This window comes from Ascaphus truei, chromosome 1 (assembly GCF_040206685.1).
Source record: "Ascaphus truei isolate aAscTru1 chromosome 1, aAscTru1.hap1, whole genome shotgun sequence".
In the NCBI taxonomy this organism is placed as follows: domain Eukaryota; kingdom Metazoa; phylum Chordata; class Amphibia; order Anura; family Ascaphidae; genus Ascaphus; species Ascaphus truei.
The window spans coordinates 547,820,528-547,837,211 of NC_134483.1; the positions used below are offsets into that span (position 1 = coordinate 547,820,528).

The following is a 16,684-nucleotide window of genomic DNA, read 5'->3' on the forward strand; positions in this document are numbered from 1 at the left end:
CATTTGAATCAGAGAAAATGGCAGATGGCAGTTAGGTATGAATGAGAGTAAGTGTGTATTGGGACAAGAGAGATTGTTCTGTAGTTTGAGACAGTGTTTTTGTCCCCATTTTTGATGATTGGGACAACTCTGGCAGTTTTCCAGGTCTTAGGGATATGGCCTGCAGACAGGATAGAGTTGATTATTGAAGCAATTGGTTTGGCACAGGCTGGGGTACCAAGTTTTAGGAACTTGGATTGAAGCAAAGTCAAGTCCACATTGGTTGCTTAGTTTAAAATTTGAAGAGCGTTAATAGGGGATATCTCTGTTTATATGCGGATGCTAATAATAGTAGTAACCATATTAATACAAGAATTAATTTCTAGGTATAAATTATCTCCCTATGAGACACTTATGGGATGAGTTATGACCATCAGTAGTTCAAAGTAACGAATTAAGGACCATGTTATTGGTAATAAAACAATTAATAAGTATTGCATGCAACTAATATATATTTTTGAGTCTCTCTGGGCACAGGTTAAAGCTGAAAGTGCACCTACGTGAGACGGGTTAATGGTCAAGCATTTTCTACGCAAACATGCTCTTCATCCCAGATGAAAAGGCCATTTAAATACTACTCATCACCAGCATTGCAGTAAAAATTTGCTTATCATCATGGATACACATCACGCACATCAAAATAGTGCCAGCCTCGGCACAAACAGCTAATAAAGACAAAGACATAGCACCTGCAAATTAGTGTTTTGGTGGACACAATACTCTCTGACCACTAATCATCATGGGAGAAAGGTTATAGGCAAAAAAGTCCAGGCCTCAACACACGAACTTTGAACTTTTTATTTTTACAGGTTTTTATTATTTTTCAGTTACAATGTATGCTCCATTATGTTTGTGTAAGTGGCGTCCCATAAGGATGACAAAATAGTATAAGGTATTATTTGTTTAACTCTGTTTATTTTGTTTGGATTTATAGGTTAATAGAATCTCCCCGCAGAATGATATCCCGATGGGAGAATGTTTTATCAGTCAAACAAACAGTTATGTTAATTGCTCACAGGTAAAGATGGAAACAGAAGAGAGACACCCAATAAACAAGTGCTGAAAAGTAGTCTATAGGAAGAATAAATTTCTGGGAATTTATTCCCAAATGTAGGAGTTGGATTACTGTATGACAGGTTTACAGGGATATCCTCAATCATACAACCACAGACATTTACTCACTTAACCAAGAATAGGTTTAGTTTAAATTAATGGCTCTGCAGAATAGAATAGCTCTAGACTATATTTTAGCCTCAAAGGGAGGGGCATGTATGCGCCCTAGTTAAAGCGCAATGTTGTGTATTTATCCAGGATTCAGGGACCATTGGGACTTGGTAGTTGGATTGATTTGCTTTGAGCGAAGCTAGCGAATGTTTTTGTATGTGTGTCTGTTCTACTCATTGCTCTCTATGTGTTAAGTACTGCAAAACTCTGATCCAGAAGTGCGTTGCAACCCCCACCGACGCTATCCCTCTCTGCGGTGATGATGTCGCCAGTCCCCCAGAGGAAGAGACCAAAGAAGAAATCAACTGGGCTGATATAATGGCCGGAAAGAAAAGGAATGAAGTTATGCAGAACCTGGACATCTTGGACCAGCAGGACTATGAAATGGTTAACGGTTCTGTTCTTTAAATAGACTGTCTATTAAGAATATGGGGGGACTGAGAAGACTGGATATGAGGAAGGTGGGAGGTCACCAAGGGCCGTTACTCAACCACAAGGAAAGGATCACAAGTCAGCCATTTTGACCATAGCAGCCATCTTGGTCCGTTTTGCCATTCTGAGTAAATGCAGAATAAAAGATGCGTGCAAGAAGAATGTTTGTGCAGTCGCTCTTAGCAGAAATTAGCCCCCATCAATTCTCACAAATAGCTGACCTTTAAATTATGTGACATATTGAGACGTAAGCCATTTTTCTAATCTATAGAAATATTTATTATTATATATATATTTATGTCTTTATTGGTCACTACAAGGCTCTAAGTCATAGAGAGGAGTACCAAGTAAGGGTATTTGTTCTTTAAAGAGAACAAAAAGGAGGGAATTGTTAGGACCAGTAGGACAGGCCAGAATCTGCACTTGTGTTAAGCATCCATGTTGTCTGTTCATAACTAGTTAAGATTCTGTAGTCAGTCTTTTGCTGAAATATAACTCCTAATGCACTGAGTTTCTGCCAAATTACATTTCCTTTCTCCCTGCTCAGGATATTTCTAAGATACATTTTGTATTGTCAGTTTCCTGCTCTTTTAAGCAAATATACAAAAGACTGGTTCTCTGAAAGAGGCAAAATAGTATAACTTAGTTGCTAGAGATTCAAGGCCACTAATATGTCCTGCCCCTAAATCACGCCTCTAATCAAAGCTACACCCAAAACACACCCATGTTACGCCTATGTTACGTCTATGCTACGCCTATGTTACGCCTATGTTACACCTATGTTACGCCTCTAATCAGTATCTTCTTTTTCTGGTATAAAAGTCATTACCCTATGAGTAATAAATTGAGACAAAATATTTGAAACTGTTACGCCGGTACTGCCCGCAGACCAGACCCGTCCCTTCTACTGAGGTGAGGAACGTATATGGACACGCACCCGCAGCAAAAGGAGCGTGTCCGGAGTGTGGTGATTTTGGCGTTGCCAGGCCAGGTGACGTTTAGCTAGCAATACTTGCCGGTACCGGTGTAGAAGTGCCGTCGTCGTTGCCGTTTTAGCAAAGGTCAGGGATAGGAGAATTCCGGAAGGTCGTTTGTCCAAGCAAGGGGTCGGGAGCCAGAGAAAGACGTCCGCCAAGCCAAGTCGTAACCTGAGTGAATGAGAGAGAATGCCAGAATAGTGATCCTAGTGGAAACTATGTCGAGCAATGACTGAATGACAGGACAGGCAATATAAAGCGTGGCTGACCAATAGGAAGAGGAGGCAGGCCTGGAGGAGTGCATGGAGCTGTCCTGGATAGGCTGTCCAAAGGAGGATACAGGTGAGTGGTATTTATGCCTGATTGATCCTTGTGTATGTGTTGGGGGCGGAGCCTCACTGCAGGAGCAGTGAATAAATTAAAAGAGTCCTGCGCGTGCTCTGTAACAGAGACGGGCGCGCGCTCGTAAGCGGTAGCAGCCGCATGAGAGAGGGAAGGTCCCGCAGGAGCGCTCGAGAACGCAGAGGACGGCGGGGAACCCCCAGAGCCGCCGGAGGTAAGTGACGCCAGCGAGGGGCGCGCGCCATGGCAGCGGGGGTTAATGAAGGTGAGGAGGCACCAGGGCGCGGGTGCCGCGATCCCAGAGTCCTCACAGTACCCCCCCCCCCCCCTCAGGATCGGCCTCAGGACGATCCTTCCATGGTTTTGATGGAAACTTCTTTCGAAAGCGTTTGAGGAGTCCTGGAGCATGAATATCTTTCAGGGGTACCCATGACCTCTCTTCGGGTCCAAAACCTCTCCAGTGGACCAAGAAGTGGACTTTACCTCTTGAAAGACGGGAATCCAGTAGAGCCTGTATTTCATACTCTTCGTTACCCTGTACCATCACAGGATCTGGTTTAGAAGTGTGGTCCGGAAAGAGGCTACTGGAGATAAAAGGTTTGAGAAGTGAGGTGTGAAAGACATTCGGGATTCTCATGCTTTGAGGAAGTTGGAGTCGAAAAGAAACCGGATTAACCTGCTCCAAAATGGAAAAGGGACCCAGGAACCTACAGTAGGAGCCAATTTGAGGGAAGGCGTTTTGAGACGGATGTTCTTGGATGAAAGCCAAACCTTGTCCCCGGGTTTGTATTCGGGTGCCGGACGACGGTGACGATCAGCCTGATTTTTAGATGTCAAGGATGCTTTTTGTAATGCAGATTGTATTCTGGACCAAGAGTCTTGTAGGAGAGCAATATGTTCGTCCACGGCTGGTACCCCAGAGGACTCTTTGGTAATAGGTAGGCGAGCCGGATAGAATCCGTAGTTGATAAAGAAGGGGGTCTCGTGAGTGGACTCATTCCTGGAAGAATTGAATGCGTACTCAGCCCAGGTAAGTAATTCTGCCCAGTCATCCTGAGAATTAGAGACGAAGCACCTTAAGTATTTCTCGAGGGATTGATTAACCCTCTCGGTCTGTCCGTTGGATTGAGGGTGATATCCAGAAGAAAAGGAAGACGAGATACCTAGTCTCTTGGTGAAATTTCTCCAGAACTTGGAGACGAACTGGGAACCCCGATCGGACACTATGGATGTGGGAATCCCATGGATCCGGAAAATCTCTTTGGAAAAAATATCCGCAAGGGCGGGTGAGGAGGGTAATCCTTTCAGAGGGATAAAGTGTGCCATCTTGGAAAATCGATCCACTACCACAAGAATGGTATTCATGCCATTCGACCTAGGCAACTCCACAATAAAATCCATCGAAATGTGGGACCAGGGACGCTCCGGAATAGGTAAAGGTAAGAGAAGACCCTGAGGTTTCTGACGAGGAATCTTGTTACGCGCACATACCGGACAGGCCCGTGTAAATTCCAGAATGGTTTTAACCATATTGGGCCACCAAAAGGTACGACGGATGAGATCCAAGGTTTTCTTGAATCCAGGATGCCCTGCCGAACGGACGGCGTGTCCCCAGTCCAGTATTTCAGGAATAAATTTGGGTTCCACATACAAAGAGTCTTTAGGAACCACAAGACCGGACGGGAGGTTCTCTTGAGACTTGATGATCTTCTCAAGATTCTTGAATGCCACGGCTGCTAAGATTCTTTGTTTAGGGAGGATGGACTCAGTGGATTTCTCTGATCTCTCTTCAGAAGAGTATTGCCGGGAGAGAGCATCCGCCTTGACGTTCTTAGTGCCGGGAATGTATGAGAGAACAAAATTGAATCTAGAGAAAAATAACGCCCAGCGAGCTTGGCGAGGACCTAAGCGACGGGCATTCTCAATGTACAATAAGTTTTTATGGTCCGTAAGAATGGTGAATGGCTCTTTTGACCCCTCCAGAAGATGTCTCCATTCTTGAAGAGCCATTTTGACGGCCAAAAGTTCCCTATTGCCCACGTCATAATTCCTCTCTGCCAATGAAAATCTTTTGGAGAAAAACCCGCAAGGATGAAGTTTATCCTGGGGAGAAAATTTCTGAGACAGAACCGCACCAGCCCCACAATCCGAAGCGTCAACCTCTAGGGTGAATGGAAAATTAGTGTTTGGGTGTCGAAGGATGGGAGCAGAGACAAAAGCTTGTTTCAGTGTTTCGAATGCCGTTAGTGCCTCAGGAGACCAAGCTGAAGGATCTGCACCTTTTTGGGTTAGTGCTGTGATAGGAGCGACAATGGTAGAAAAGTTATGGATAAACTTCCGGTAATAGTTAGAAAAACCTAAAAACCGTTGAATAGATTTGAGGGAATTGGGTTGCGGCCAATCCACGACGGCTTTCAGTTTCTCTGGGTCCATGGCCAAACCTCTGTTGGAGATGATGTATCCGAGAAAGGCAGTGGTGGACTGATGAAAACTGCATTTCTCCATTTTAGCAAACAACCGGTTCTCTCGGAGGCGTGAAAGTACAAACTTCGTGTGAATGATATGATCCTGTAAGTTTTGAGAAAAAATGAGGATATCATCCAGGTAAACAATGACAAAGCGATTGAGGACGTCCCGAAAAATGTCATTGATGAAGTCCTGAAAAACTGCTGGTGCGTTGCACAATCCGAAGGGCATCACAAGATATTCGTAGTGTCCACTACGGGTGTTGAAGGCAGTCTTCCATTCATCGCCCTCACGGATGCGGATGAGGTTGTATGCCCCACGAAGGTCCAGTTTAGTGAAGAGGTTGGCCCCCTGAAGTCTGTCAAAGAGTTCGGAGATGAGTGGGAGTGGGTAACGATTCTTCACCGTAATATGGTTCAGACCCCGGTAATCAATGCATGGTCTGTGAGTACCATCCTTCTTTTTGACAAAGAAGAATCCGGCCCCCGCAGGAGAATTGGAATGACGTATAAAGCCCCGTTTGAGATTCTCACGAATATATTCGTCCATAGCTTCCGTCTCGGGCAACGAGAGAGGGTAAGATTTGGCCTTAGGCAAGGTATAACCAGGTACCAGGTCAATTGGACAATCGTAGGAGCGATGAGGGTGTAGGAGCTCAGACTGTGTCTTGCTAAAAACGTCCAAAAATTCTGCGTACGGAGAAGGTAACTCTCTCAGAGAACTGGATGCGTTACCTAATAGGAATGATGATCGCTCGGTAGACACGGAAGATTCCTCTGACCTTGGCCTCCAGTTAATAGGATTAGAAGAAACCCAATCGATAAGTGGATTATGCTTCTGTAACCAGGGTAAGCCGAGCGTAATCGGTGTTCCTGGGGCGTGAATAACGTCAAAGCCCAGAGTCTCTTTGTGCGAATGAGTAGAAAGGGTGATAGGTCCGGTCTCCAAGGAGATATAAGCCGGAGTGAGAGGCTGATTATCGATCCCAACCAAGGCAACGGGAGAGTTCTTTTTGGAAAGTGGAATCTGATTTTGTTCAGAAAAGGTCTGATCCATGAAGTTTCCTCCTGCGCCGGAATCGATAAATGCTGCCGTGGAGATGCGGAAAGTCGGGCCTGAAAGGGAGACGGGAATGGTCAGTCTTTTGGGAAGTTCCCTTTCGAGAGGGGGACAAGGAGATTTAGCACCCAGCGAGCGCCCCTTCGTACTCACTGGGTTTAGTCGTTTCCCGGAAATGGTGGATTGTTACGTGTACGCTGTTCAGAAGATCCGCAATGATGGCACGACTCTCCAGTAGAGCGAAGTTGAAGTAATGGTGTCCGAGGTTGCTGGACCCCGAGTTGCATCGGCTCTGGAGCCTCCAGCGCCGGCAGCGGAGAGAACACGGGTCTCGGGGTAGCAGAGAACCTGGAAAAGGAAGCACGGAGAGGCGTAGACCGGGAATGCTGACGCTGAGCGCGGCGTACCTGGAGACACTGATCCATACGATTGGCCAGGGAGATGAGGTCCTACAGTAGTCCTGGCCTGGGGTGAGAAGCAAGTTCATCCTTCAGGGAATCCGATAGACCTCTCCAGAAGACGGAGACTAAAGCCTCCTGACCCCAATGAGTCTCAGCTGCTATGGTTCTGAATTCCAAGGCGTATTGAGACACAGGCCGACGTCCCTGTGTAAGCTCCAGCAGGGAATCAGAAGCAGTCTCTTGTCATGCAGGGGTGTCGAAGACCTGTCGGAATTCTCATCTGAAGGCCGCGTAATCTCGGGTAATATCAGGGCGTAATTCCCAGATCGGGGAGGCCCACGCCAATGCGTTACCTGTGAGAAGACTATATACGTAGGCTACCTTTTTCCGGCCAGTGGTATACAACTGCGGAGCCATCTCGAACTGGATCTCACACTGGTTGAGAAAACCACGACAGGCGTGGGGGTCCCCTGCGTAAGGCCTCGGAACCAGAATCTTCGGAACTGAGGATGAAGTGAAAGTTAAGTCAGACTGCGCCGGCGGCGCAGCCGCAGGTGGTGCCTGTAGAGTACGGTCCTGTACCTGTTGGGAGAGGAGAGTCACTTGATCCGTTAAGGCCTGAATCTGTTGGTACATGGCTGTCATCATAGAGTCCACATCAGTCTGGTCTGCGTCTTGTGGGCTCGACATAATGTTACGCCGGTACTGCCCGCAGACCAGACCCGTCCCTTCTACTGAGGTGAGGAACGTATATGGACACGCACCCGCAGCAAAAGGAGCGTGTCCGGAGTGTGGTGATTTTGGCGTTGCCAGGCCAGGTGACGTTTAGCTAGCAATACTTGCCGGTACCGGTGTAGAAGTGCCGTCGTCGTTGCCGTTTTAGCAAAGGTCAGGGATAGGAGAATTCCGGAAGGTCGTTTGTCCAAGCAAGGGGTCGGGAGCCAGAGAAAGACGTCCGCCAAGCCAAGTCGTAACCTGAGTGAATGAGAGAGAATGCCAGAATAGTGATCCTAGTGGAAACTATGTCGAGCAATGACTGAATGACAGGACAGGCAATATAAAGCGTGGCTGACCAATAGGAAGAGGAGGCAGGCCTGGAGGAGTGCATGGAGCTGTCCTGGATAGGCTGTCCAAAGGAGGATACAGGTGAGTGGTATTTATGCCTGATTGATCCTTGTGTATGTGTTGGGGGCGGAGCCTCACTGCAGGAGCAGTGAATAAATTAAAAGAGTCCTGCGCGTGCTCTGTAACAGAGACGGGCGCGCGCTCGTAAGCGGTAGCAGCCGCATGAGAGAGGGAAGGTCCCGCAGGAGCGCTCGAGAACGCAGAGGACGGCGTGGAACCCCCAGAGCCGCCGGAGGTAAGTGACGCCAGCGAGGGGCGCGCGCCACGGCAGCGGGGGTTAATGAAGGTGAGGAGGCACCAGGGCGCGGGTGCCGCGATCCCAGAGTCCTCACAGAAACCTGGCTTGCGTTACATTTCATTTCTTTCGTATTCCTGGGCCTGTAAGTTAATCAAAAATCAGAGATAACAAGTGGCAGTTCGTGAAAGCTTCCCCGGGAAGTCTGCTGTAAACGGTGCAGATGTGTATCCAGTCACAAGGCCTTCAGCTTTCTTGGCAGAGGAAAGGTTCCTCTCAGTTCTGAAGCCTAGCAAATAAAGTGTTTTTTTTCTTCTTACATATTGATAGGTTCAAAGATATGGACAAACTGTCCGAAGAAGCAAATTTATCTCTGGCAGAAACCATACAATAACAAAACCAATTCTAAGAAAAATTCACAGAATACAAATTACAATGGCAATAAGAAAACAAATCCTAAACCCAAATCCATACTCAGGAAAATTTCTAAATCAGATACACATTCAGGGAAAAACACTGAGTCCGATGCATCGGATTCTGAACATGTTCCTCCCAGTGTGTTTTTTTCAGGTACTGACTCTGGGGCATCATCCAATGAAGAAATTCTTCTACCAGCAAGAGCACAGACGTATGCCATGAATATTTCTTCACACCCACAGTCAAAAAACGACATCGGAGGCGAAGAAGATCCAGGCATAAGCTGGTGGGTGGCCCCTGCAAAAAAGATGAGGTACTGAAATTAGAAGACACTAACATTCTTAATATTTCCAAATACACATTGTCCCAATCTGAAATGAGTGTGCTAAATTTGGGACTCACATTTGCACCCGATAGTAACTTTGACTTATTTTCAACTACTGTGGACCTTTACCGGTTCACCAGGAAATTAACCCTCAAAAGATTCTTCAAAACATAAGAACAGTTCAATGTCCATGCCTAATCTTGACGGGTCTCAGACAACATCCAAGATACCTAATGCGAATACTACAATATCTAATGATGGCCAACTAAGTCCAATCTTTGACATCGGCACACATTTAACGTTTCGTGACAATTGTCACATACAGGACTTGATTGAGTTATTACAAGATCAACCTGATACAGGATATGATCCACAAACCTTTCTAGGTAGCCAATCATCAGGTCTTAGAAACAAATCTGTGTTTCATCCTATGTTTTTCACTGGCCATACGATCAATGTGTTTCAAACAGCGGTACAACGGAAACTACTACTTCTCTCCCAAGGCATTACCACAACTACAAATGCTGTCTATAGTTCAAATATTACTGCAAATATATATGTATTATTATTTATATTGCTGTATATTTTAAACTTTATTATATATCCAGCTATCTATTATAATTGTTATCGCTGAATATTTATATAACTATATTACTGTATATATATATACAGTAATATAGTTATATAAATATACAGCGATATAAATAATAATATATATTTATATATATATATATATATATATATATATATATATATATAGACCATACGATACCGGTTGCAACACGACATCAAGGGACAGCACGCAGGTAAGTAAATCAAAAATGTTCTATATTTGATAGAAGACACAAAAACCGACGTTTCGGTCCCCCAGTGGGACCTTTCTCAAGGTGGTGCAATTGAATGCAGTGCACAATACATATATATACCCCAAACCCCAGTGCAATTCAACAAAACCAATCACAGTTAATTAGCCTCACCTGCCTATGTGACATGCATCCACAGTATCAGCAGGTAAAGAGCATCCATTTTGAATATATTAACTCTATATTTGTTTACCTGATATGTGTTTAGGCATGCGCATAAAGGCTCAGGAATTGCATAATGTTACTGCTGAGAGACTACATAAGTCTGCCAGACCCAGCGATATCTTGGATAACCGGAGAGAGTGCGCATGGGCTAAACTGATCTGGAGCTGATACCTGGATGGATTAACTATTTCAGGGACGTGCAAAATACACATTGTAACTGCAAGTTAAGCGAAACATGTGAAACATCTGATGTGCTCACCGTAAATGTGCAAAAAAATGTGAGGGATTAAAACATATATACACACGTGTGGATGACGTGGCTGACTGGAATCTAGGACAATATATAAATGCTGAAAGCACTCAGCCATATAACGCCTAATGCATAGTGTAAGAAATGATAATGCAATGATGACTCTATGCATCATGTCAGGAAGCGACACCTTAAAAACCAACACAAATACATAATGCAGACAATGTCAAATAGAGAAACTGGTAATAAATTAGAATACATGCTGTGTCACACTCTCAGCAAACATTGCTACAGGTGGCTCTTGACTAAAAGGGACCTGAGGTATCTGACACACTGTAATGCACCAGCATACATAAAAAGTGAAATCGTGCATCAAAGCATAATAATTTGCACAAACAAAAAAGACAGTATATAAATGCTGAAAGCACTCAGCCATAGAACGCATATGCGTATTGTAAGAAATGATAATGCATTGATGCATTGATGACTATGTATCCTTTCAGGGAGCGACACCTTAAATACCAACATAAACACATAATGCAGACACTGTCACATGGAGAAACTAGTGATACATTGTGTGTGTCTCGCTTTCAGCAAACATTGCCACAGGTGGATCTTGACTGCAAGGGACCTAAGGTGCCTGACATGATGGAGGAAATGCGGCTAACTGGCTGACACCCCAAGGCAGTATGCGCTGGTTTTGCTGTTAAAGATGAATCCTAGTATCAGCAGGCAGCTCAATGGGCCAGGTGCGGAGATTACAGGAAACAGCTTAATCTGAAGTCCTCATTTAGACCCCGTGGGCTCAATGTGCCCAAACTGTAGATGAGTCTGGCTTCAAGCTGTAGTAGTGTCCTGTTGCGATTCCCTCCTCTCCCTGAAGTCCGTGCCTGGGCAATTGGCATACAACGCAAGGTGGCGAGCCATGCCTCTTCTCTTTGTAATGTCTTGCTACTGGTTGATGTGACAAATCCTCCTTGTTTTCAGTATCAGCCAGTGATATATATATATATATATATGTTTATTTATATAACTACAGTATACAGTATTATATATATTTAGCCATACTGTAGGCCTGAGCATAAATGATGTACAATACTTGTGGCCTACTGTAACTTATTGTTGTTTTTCCTTTACATTGTAGGGAGACAACTCTTCTGGTTGACCAAATAAGTGAAGAGAATGATGAGGGGAGTGCCACAAGGGTCAAAGACGCTCTGCAGAAAAATAACAATATAACTGCTTCTGAGAGCTGCATTAAGAAGATGAGATGCAGAATTGGATGGAAATATGGACGCGAAAGGTTAGTACTGGACAGTACAGGAGGTAAAAGTGTGGGTTTTCTGCATTCTCCGAAGAAGTAAATTTCAGTTATGAAACGCGTTGGAAGATCTTTTGCTCCTTTACCTGACGCAAACCTTGGTATTTTATTTAGCCAAGCTTACACTTGGTTTTGCCTCCCTGTCCCCCGCACTACTGCATACTGCCGTATGTGTTTGACGCCGCCCTGGACGTTCCTTTATGCTCCGGAACAGAGGGGAATCTTGTGACATCATCGGCAGGTGCACCACGGAACTGCCGGTGTTCCGAGCCTGACCTGTGGGACTCACGGAGGTACCGGTACTCCGCAATGGGACATTTCACCGGTCTGTACCATCTGGTTACCCTGAGACGAGTGAAGCGTGACCCAAGACTCCACTGAGGTTTCCTTCCTGGCTGATGAGTGCTGTAATCCTGTGGTTTGAACAGCCTCCGCTGAAGAGCTGACATTCTGGCCATCTCACTGTGTGGTAACCCCACTAACCCATTGCCTGTTTTATTCATTATTGATGTACGCAGAACCTTTAACCTTTTAAGGGCGAGGAAGTGGCTCAGTGAGTAAAGACACTGACTGGCACTGAGAGTTTGAAGCAGGGGAATCTGGTTCAATTCCTGGTGTCGGGTCCTTGTGACCTTGGGCAAGTCACTTTATCTCCCTGTGTCTCAGGCACCAAAAACATAGATTGTAAGCTCTGCGGGGCAGGGACCTGTGCCTGCAAAATGTCTCTGTAAGGCGCTACGTAAAACTAGCAGCGCTATACAAAAACACGCTATTAATATAACTAAATGCATAATTTTTTACTTTACTTCACTATGTCCGTTGTGCGCCTTGTTTTTGTGTCGTTTCTCTAGTAGCTGGGGTGTCGAGCCACCCCTTCAAAAAGGCTGCAGACACAATATAGTGACTTCCTTCACAAGGTCCAATCAATCCTTATTGTGTTATTATATCACTCTTCATTGGGTTTACTGTCCAGCACTGTATGTGGGACTATGTTTTAGCTGCGCACAGATCACTTTTTTTCTGCATGTGTGGGGTGCCTTCTCTAGGCGTGGACCAGGATGCATCGTAATTTTTGATGGTAAAATAATGCACAAAGTCACATGCTGTAGCTTTATGCACTGTACTGTACTACTGTTGTGTGCAGTATTTTGAGCACTTTTCTTTGCTTGTTACAGTAATCATGAATAAAGTTTTTTATCAAGAGAAGATAGTGCCTGAGATTGTGGAATACATCACACGTGAATTCCCAGATAGTCACCGTTTCTACAAGGACAACGATCCCAAACACACCGCGTCTAGTGTGCATATTCTTGCCTGCGGTATCAACAGGATGAAGTCGCCAGCGGAGTAAGTACGGTAACCGTGTCTCATTTTTTTAATCTGTTTACTGTGTATCTCTTTAACTAATTCTCCTTCTTTTCCCCCTCCAATGACAGATCGCCAGACTTCAATCCTATCGAAATGGTATGGCATCAGATGAAGGATCATATCCAAAAGGTGGTGAAACCCTCAAAAAAGGATGAGTTGGCGAATGGCATACTAAGTTTTTTGGAATAATGTACTCACCGTTGAAATATGTAATAAATATATCGATCATATTGCGACTGTGTTGCCCATTGTGAAAGAGCATAATAGGCATGCATCAGGAAGGTAGTAAGGTACAGTACAGTTCTGTTGTATGGTAAGTACAGACACACCAAATATGATACTGGTAAGTATGGCACAGATTCTTTACAGTATATGCACTTAACTGCACTCATTTTTTCTTTCCTTTTCAGAGAGAGCTACACTACAAATCTTGGTACAAAGTACTGTCCAGTAGTCATACAGTTGTTACACTATAATGTAGTATAGAGTTCCAGTATATAGTAGTTTGACAGTAGTAACTGCATAGTACTGGAGTAGTGACACTGTACACAATGCCATTATATGCACTTAACTGCACTCATTTTTTCTTTTCAGAGAGCTGCACTAAAAAAGAAAGGGTGGGGGGAGGGGAGGTATCATGTGTAAAATTAGTGAACTGTGTGTATAGTGTATCAACAGTCATAATTTACACAACTCCCCCCCCCCTCTCTCAATGAACTACAGATGCAATGCGGCCATAACGACGAAGAAAAAAACTACATTTTGTATTATTCATGATTCTTTGCATGTTTCATTTTTCAATCATTATCCTGATAAAATAAGAAAAATGTACCTGTAATTTTTCTGAGAATCATTTAAACACCCCAGAAAAAGAAAGAATGGCAAATATTGGTAAATTACAGTATACTAGAAACGATTTTGTGTTCAATTCTGCTCACCTATTTATTCATAGAATATTTCATTTGAAATCATGGTGCAAAACAGAGGAAAAGGTTCATTTTTGGAGGGTCTTACTTTGATCCAAGGATCAAATTTGTCAATATAACTTACAGTATAAAAAACAAAAACATAAATCAATCCTTAAAAACGGGTTTATTTTATTTTGAACTTGAAACTCAATTTTAATGTGTGGGGTACTGTATTCTCCATGAAGGGCTTATCACCGGTTAATTGCTTTGGGCACATTGGCTTTGTGTGTGAAGTGGTTGGGGGTGGGCTACAGTTGGTGCTGCAGTTGCAGTGTGTGCGGGATTAGTGGTTCAGAGAAATCTTATGGCCAGCGGTTAAACTCATCCCCTTAATGAAAGGCTCTGCCAACACTAGTCAATTTGCAATAAGGGCTAATCAGATTAACATATTCAATTCAAGAAAGGATTATCACACGTGCACATGCATCACAGGATGAGTGATTCATGGATGAGTGGATGAGTTAATGGATGAGTCATTCTCAAAATGAATGGTTTGGGGGAGGTGTCGAAAAGAAGTTGAAATCCTTTGGCCTTGTGTGTGTGCGAGGGGGAGGGAGAGAGCGCTGTCAAATGGATTACCTGTAGTTCAAATAAATATTTTCAACAGGTCATCATAATGTTTTGATCCCCACACCCCCAAATAAAAATCACAGTATGCCACCCACCTCAAAAAGTATGTGCATGACTAGTGTAGAATTAAAAAGCTACAGTACTGATTAATTCTCAGAAGATCAAGAATTGTTATGCAAGCCCATGTCAAGAAACAAAAAAAAAAATATATTTTTTCAGACTTGAACTTCTAATTTAATGGGAAGTTAAACACGCATGCGCATTAATCGTCAACAAGGTCCCAAAGAGAATTACATGCAGGCGCAGAAATATGAGAACAGGCTCAGGAAGATTAAAGCCACAGTGCCAACCATTTGAAAATGAATGGTTTGGGAGATGTGTCGATAACAATTTGAAATCCTTTGGCCTTGTGTGTGTGCAGGGGGGGGGGAAGCGGTGTATGATGGATTACCTGTAGTTCAAATAAATATTTTCAACAGGTCATCATAATCTTTTGATCCCCACACCCCCAAAATATTTTTTTTTTAAAAGAGGGCTACATATATAATATAGTAACAATTTAATAAAGAATCAGTAAATGATAAAACAGAACTGAAGGTGGAAATGACAATCCTAAATGAATAAACAATAAATACAAAAGGAATAATAAGGAATACCGGAGGATGCTGCAGCAGCAGCAAGTAAGGGGCTAATCCTGAGGTAAGATCAGTCTGTAATGAGTACCGTATATTAATATGCCATGTAAATCCTCCTTCGGTAAAATAGGTGAAGAACTTGAAACTCCAAATAGAAGCAATGTAAAAGTAGTTCCAGTAAGTAGATGGATGGCACACTCTCATGATGATAAGCCCAGATGTAATGCTGATCAGTTGAAAACGCTTGTAGCGCGCCTGTCAGCTGGATGCCTCGAATCTGTGAGCAGTGAGAGCCAGGATATATGCAAATGCTAAAGGGAGTACCTTACCGGCCGGCGTCAAGGCCCGCATATGTCAGAGAGAGCACCTCCGTGGTGTTCTGAGGGTGTATTTCCCATCACGACGGTGGCTATGAGCCACCATACTTTGAGCACTGAAGGAGGAAATGAACCGGCAAAATGGAACCTCTGATCTCAATCAAATGGTGCAATGTTCCAAAAAAGAACAGGCAGGAAACAGCTGATCACATTTCAGGAGTTCTCCAGTAGCGCAGCTTCCAACGCAATGACGCACTGTATGTGTTTCATCAGTTACTCAACAGACTTCGTCAGGAGTATACTATATTTCTGTTGCTATATATATAAACCACTATTATATGTGTGTTTGTGTGTTTGTATATATATATATGTCCATTAAAGGTATCACAAACCACTATGTATCTTACTTTTTACTATTTCAGGGATAAATATGACTACCAGCACTCACCTGTGTATACCCATATACTCCCAGCATTTGTGCTATAGGCACAGTTGTGACTGAAGTGAAATCTCCAATAAAACCTGCCAGCCTTTCATGTTCCAAGCAGGAGTAATTGGGAACTGTCCTGCGGGGTCCGGATAATATCTGTATCACACTTTGCACAGCTTTCAGGTCACTTGCACATGAATCATATACATGGTAACCCAGAGTAACATTGGGCAGAAGGTCTGGATTCTTGTTAATCTCCTCAATGGCAAAAATAAACGCCTGAAATTGTTTGTAATGCTGGGGGACAGTCCTGTGGGATAAAAATGAATGGATTGATTGGTTAAAATAGCGTCTTGGTTCTTGGATGTGTAACCTGTTCATTTTGTAATAATCATATAAAGAATAACAAAGGATTTACCAGACATAGAAACATACAGAATGCATGAAGAGTTTAACTAAAATGCTTAAGGAAGAAAAACATGTTATAAATAAATACAAGTAAACCAATAAAATAAAAGTAATTATAATAATAAAATACTTTTGTTAAATTTCCTGTAGAATTTTAAATAGTCCAATGTCATTTCTCAGTGTTTTATATTTATATAGCACATGCAAACAGAAATGTTATAAATATTAAACAATTTCTCTACAATTGGGGTTTAGTGGTGTTTCCTATAATCTCTTTAACATTGGTTAGGTTTTTTAAAGATGCTTTTATAAATATTGTATAGATAATTTTTAATATAATATTTGTA

The 16,684-nt window shown here is 43.3% G+C and overlaps 1 protein-coding gene across 1 annotated transcript in view; it reads right to left on the reverse strand.

Moving 5' to 3' along the window:
* LOC142465673 (vomeronasal type-2 receptor 26-like) overlaps positions 1 to 16,684 on the reverse strand; it is a 117,626-nt gene that overhangs the window by 91,855 nt on the left and 9,087 nt on the right. Inside the window, exon 2 of the mRNA XM_075569889.1 lies at positions 15,948 to 16,239. Coding sequence (XP_075426004.1) covers positions 15,948 to 16,239 — 292 coding nt within the window. The remainder of the gene's footprint in view (positions 1 to 15,947; positions 16,240 to 16,684) is intronic.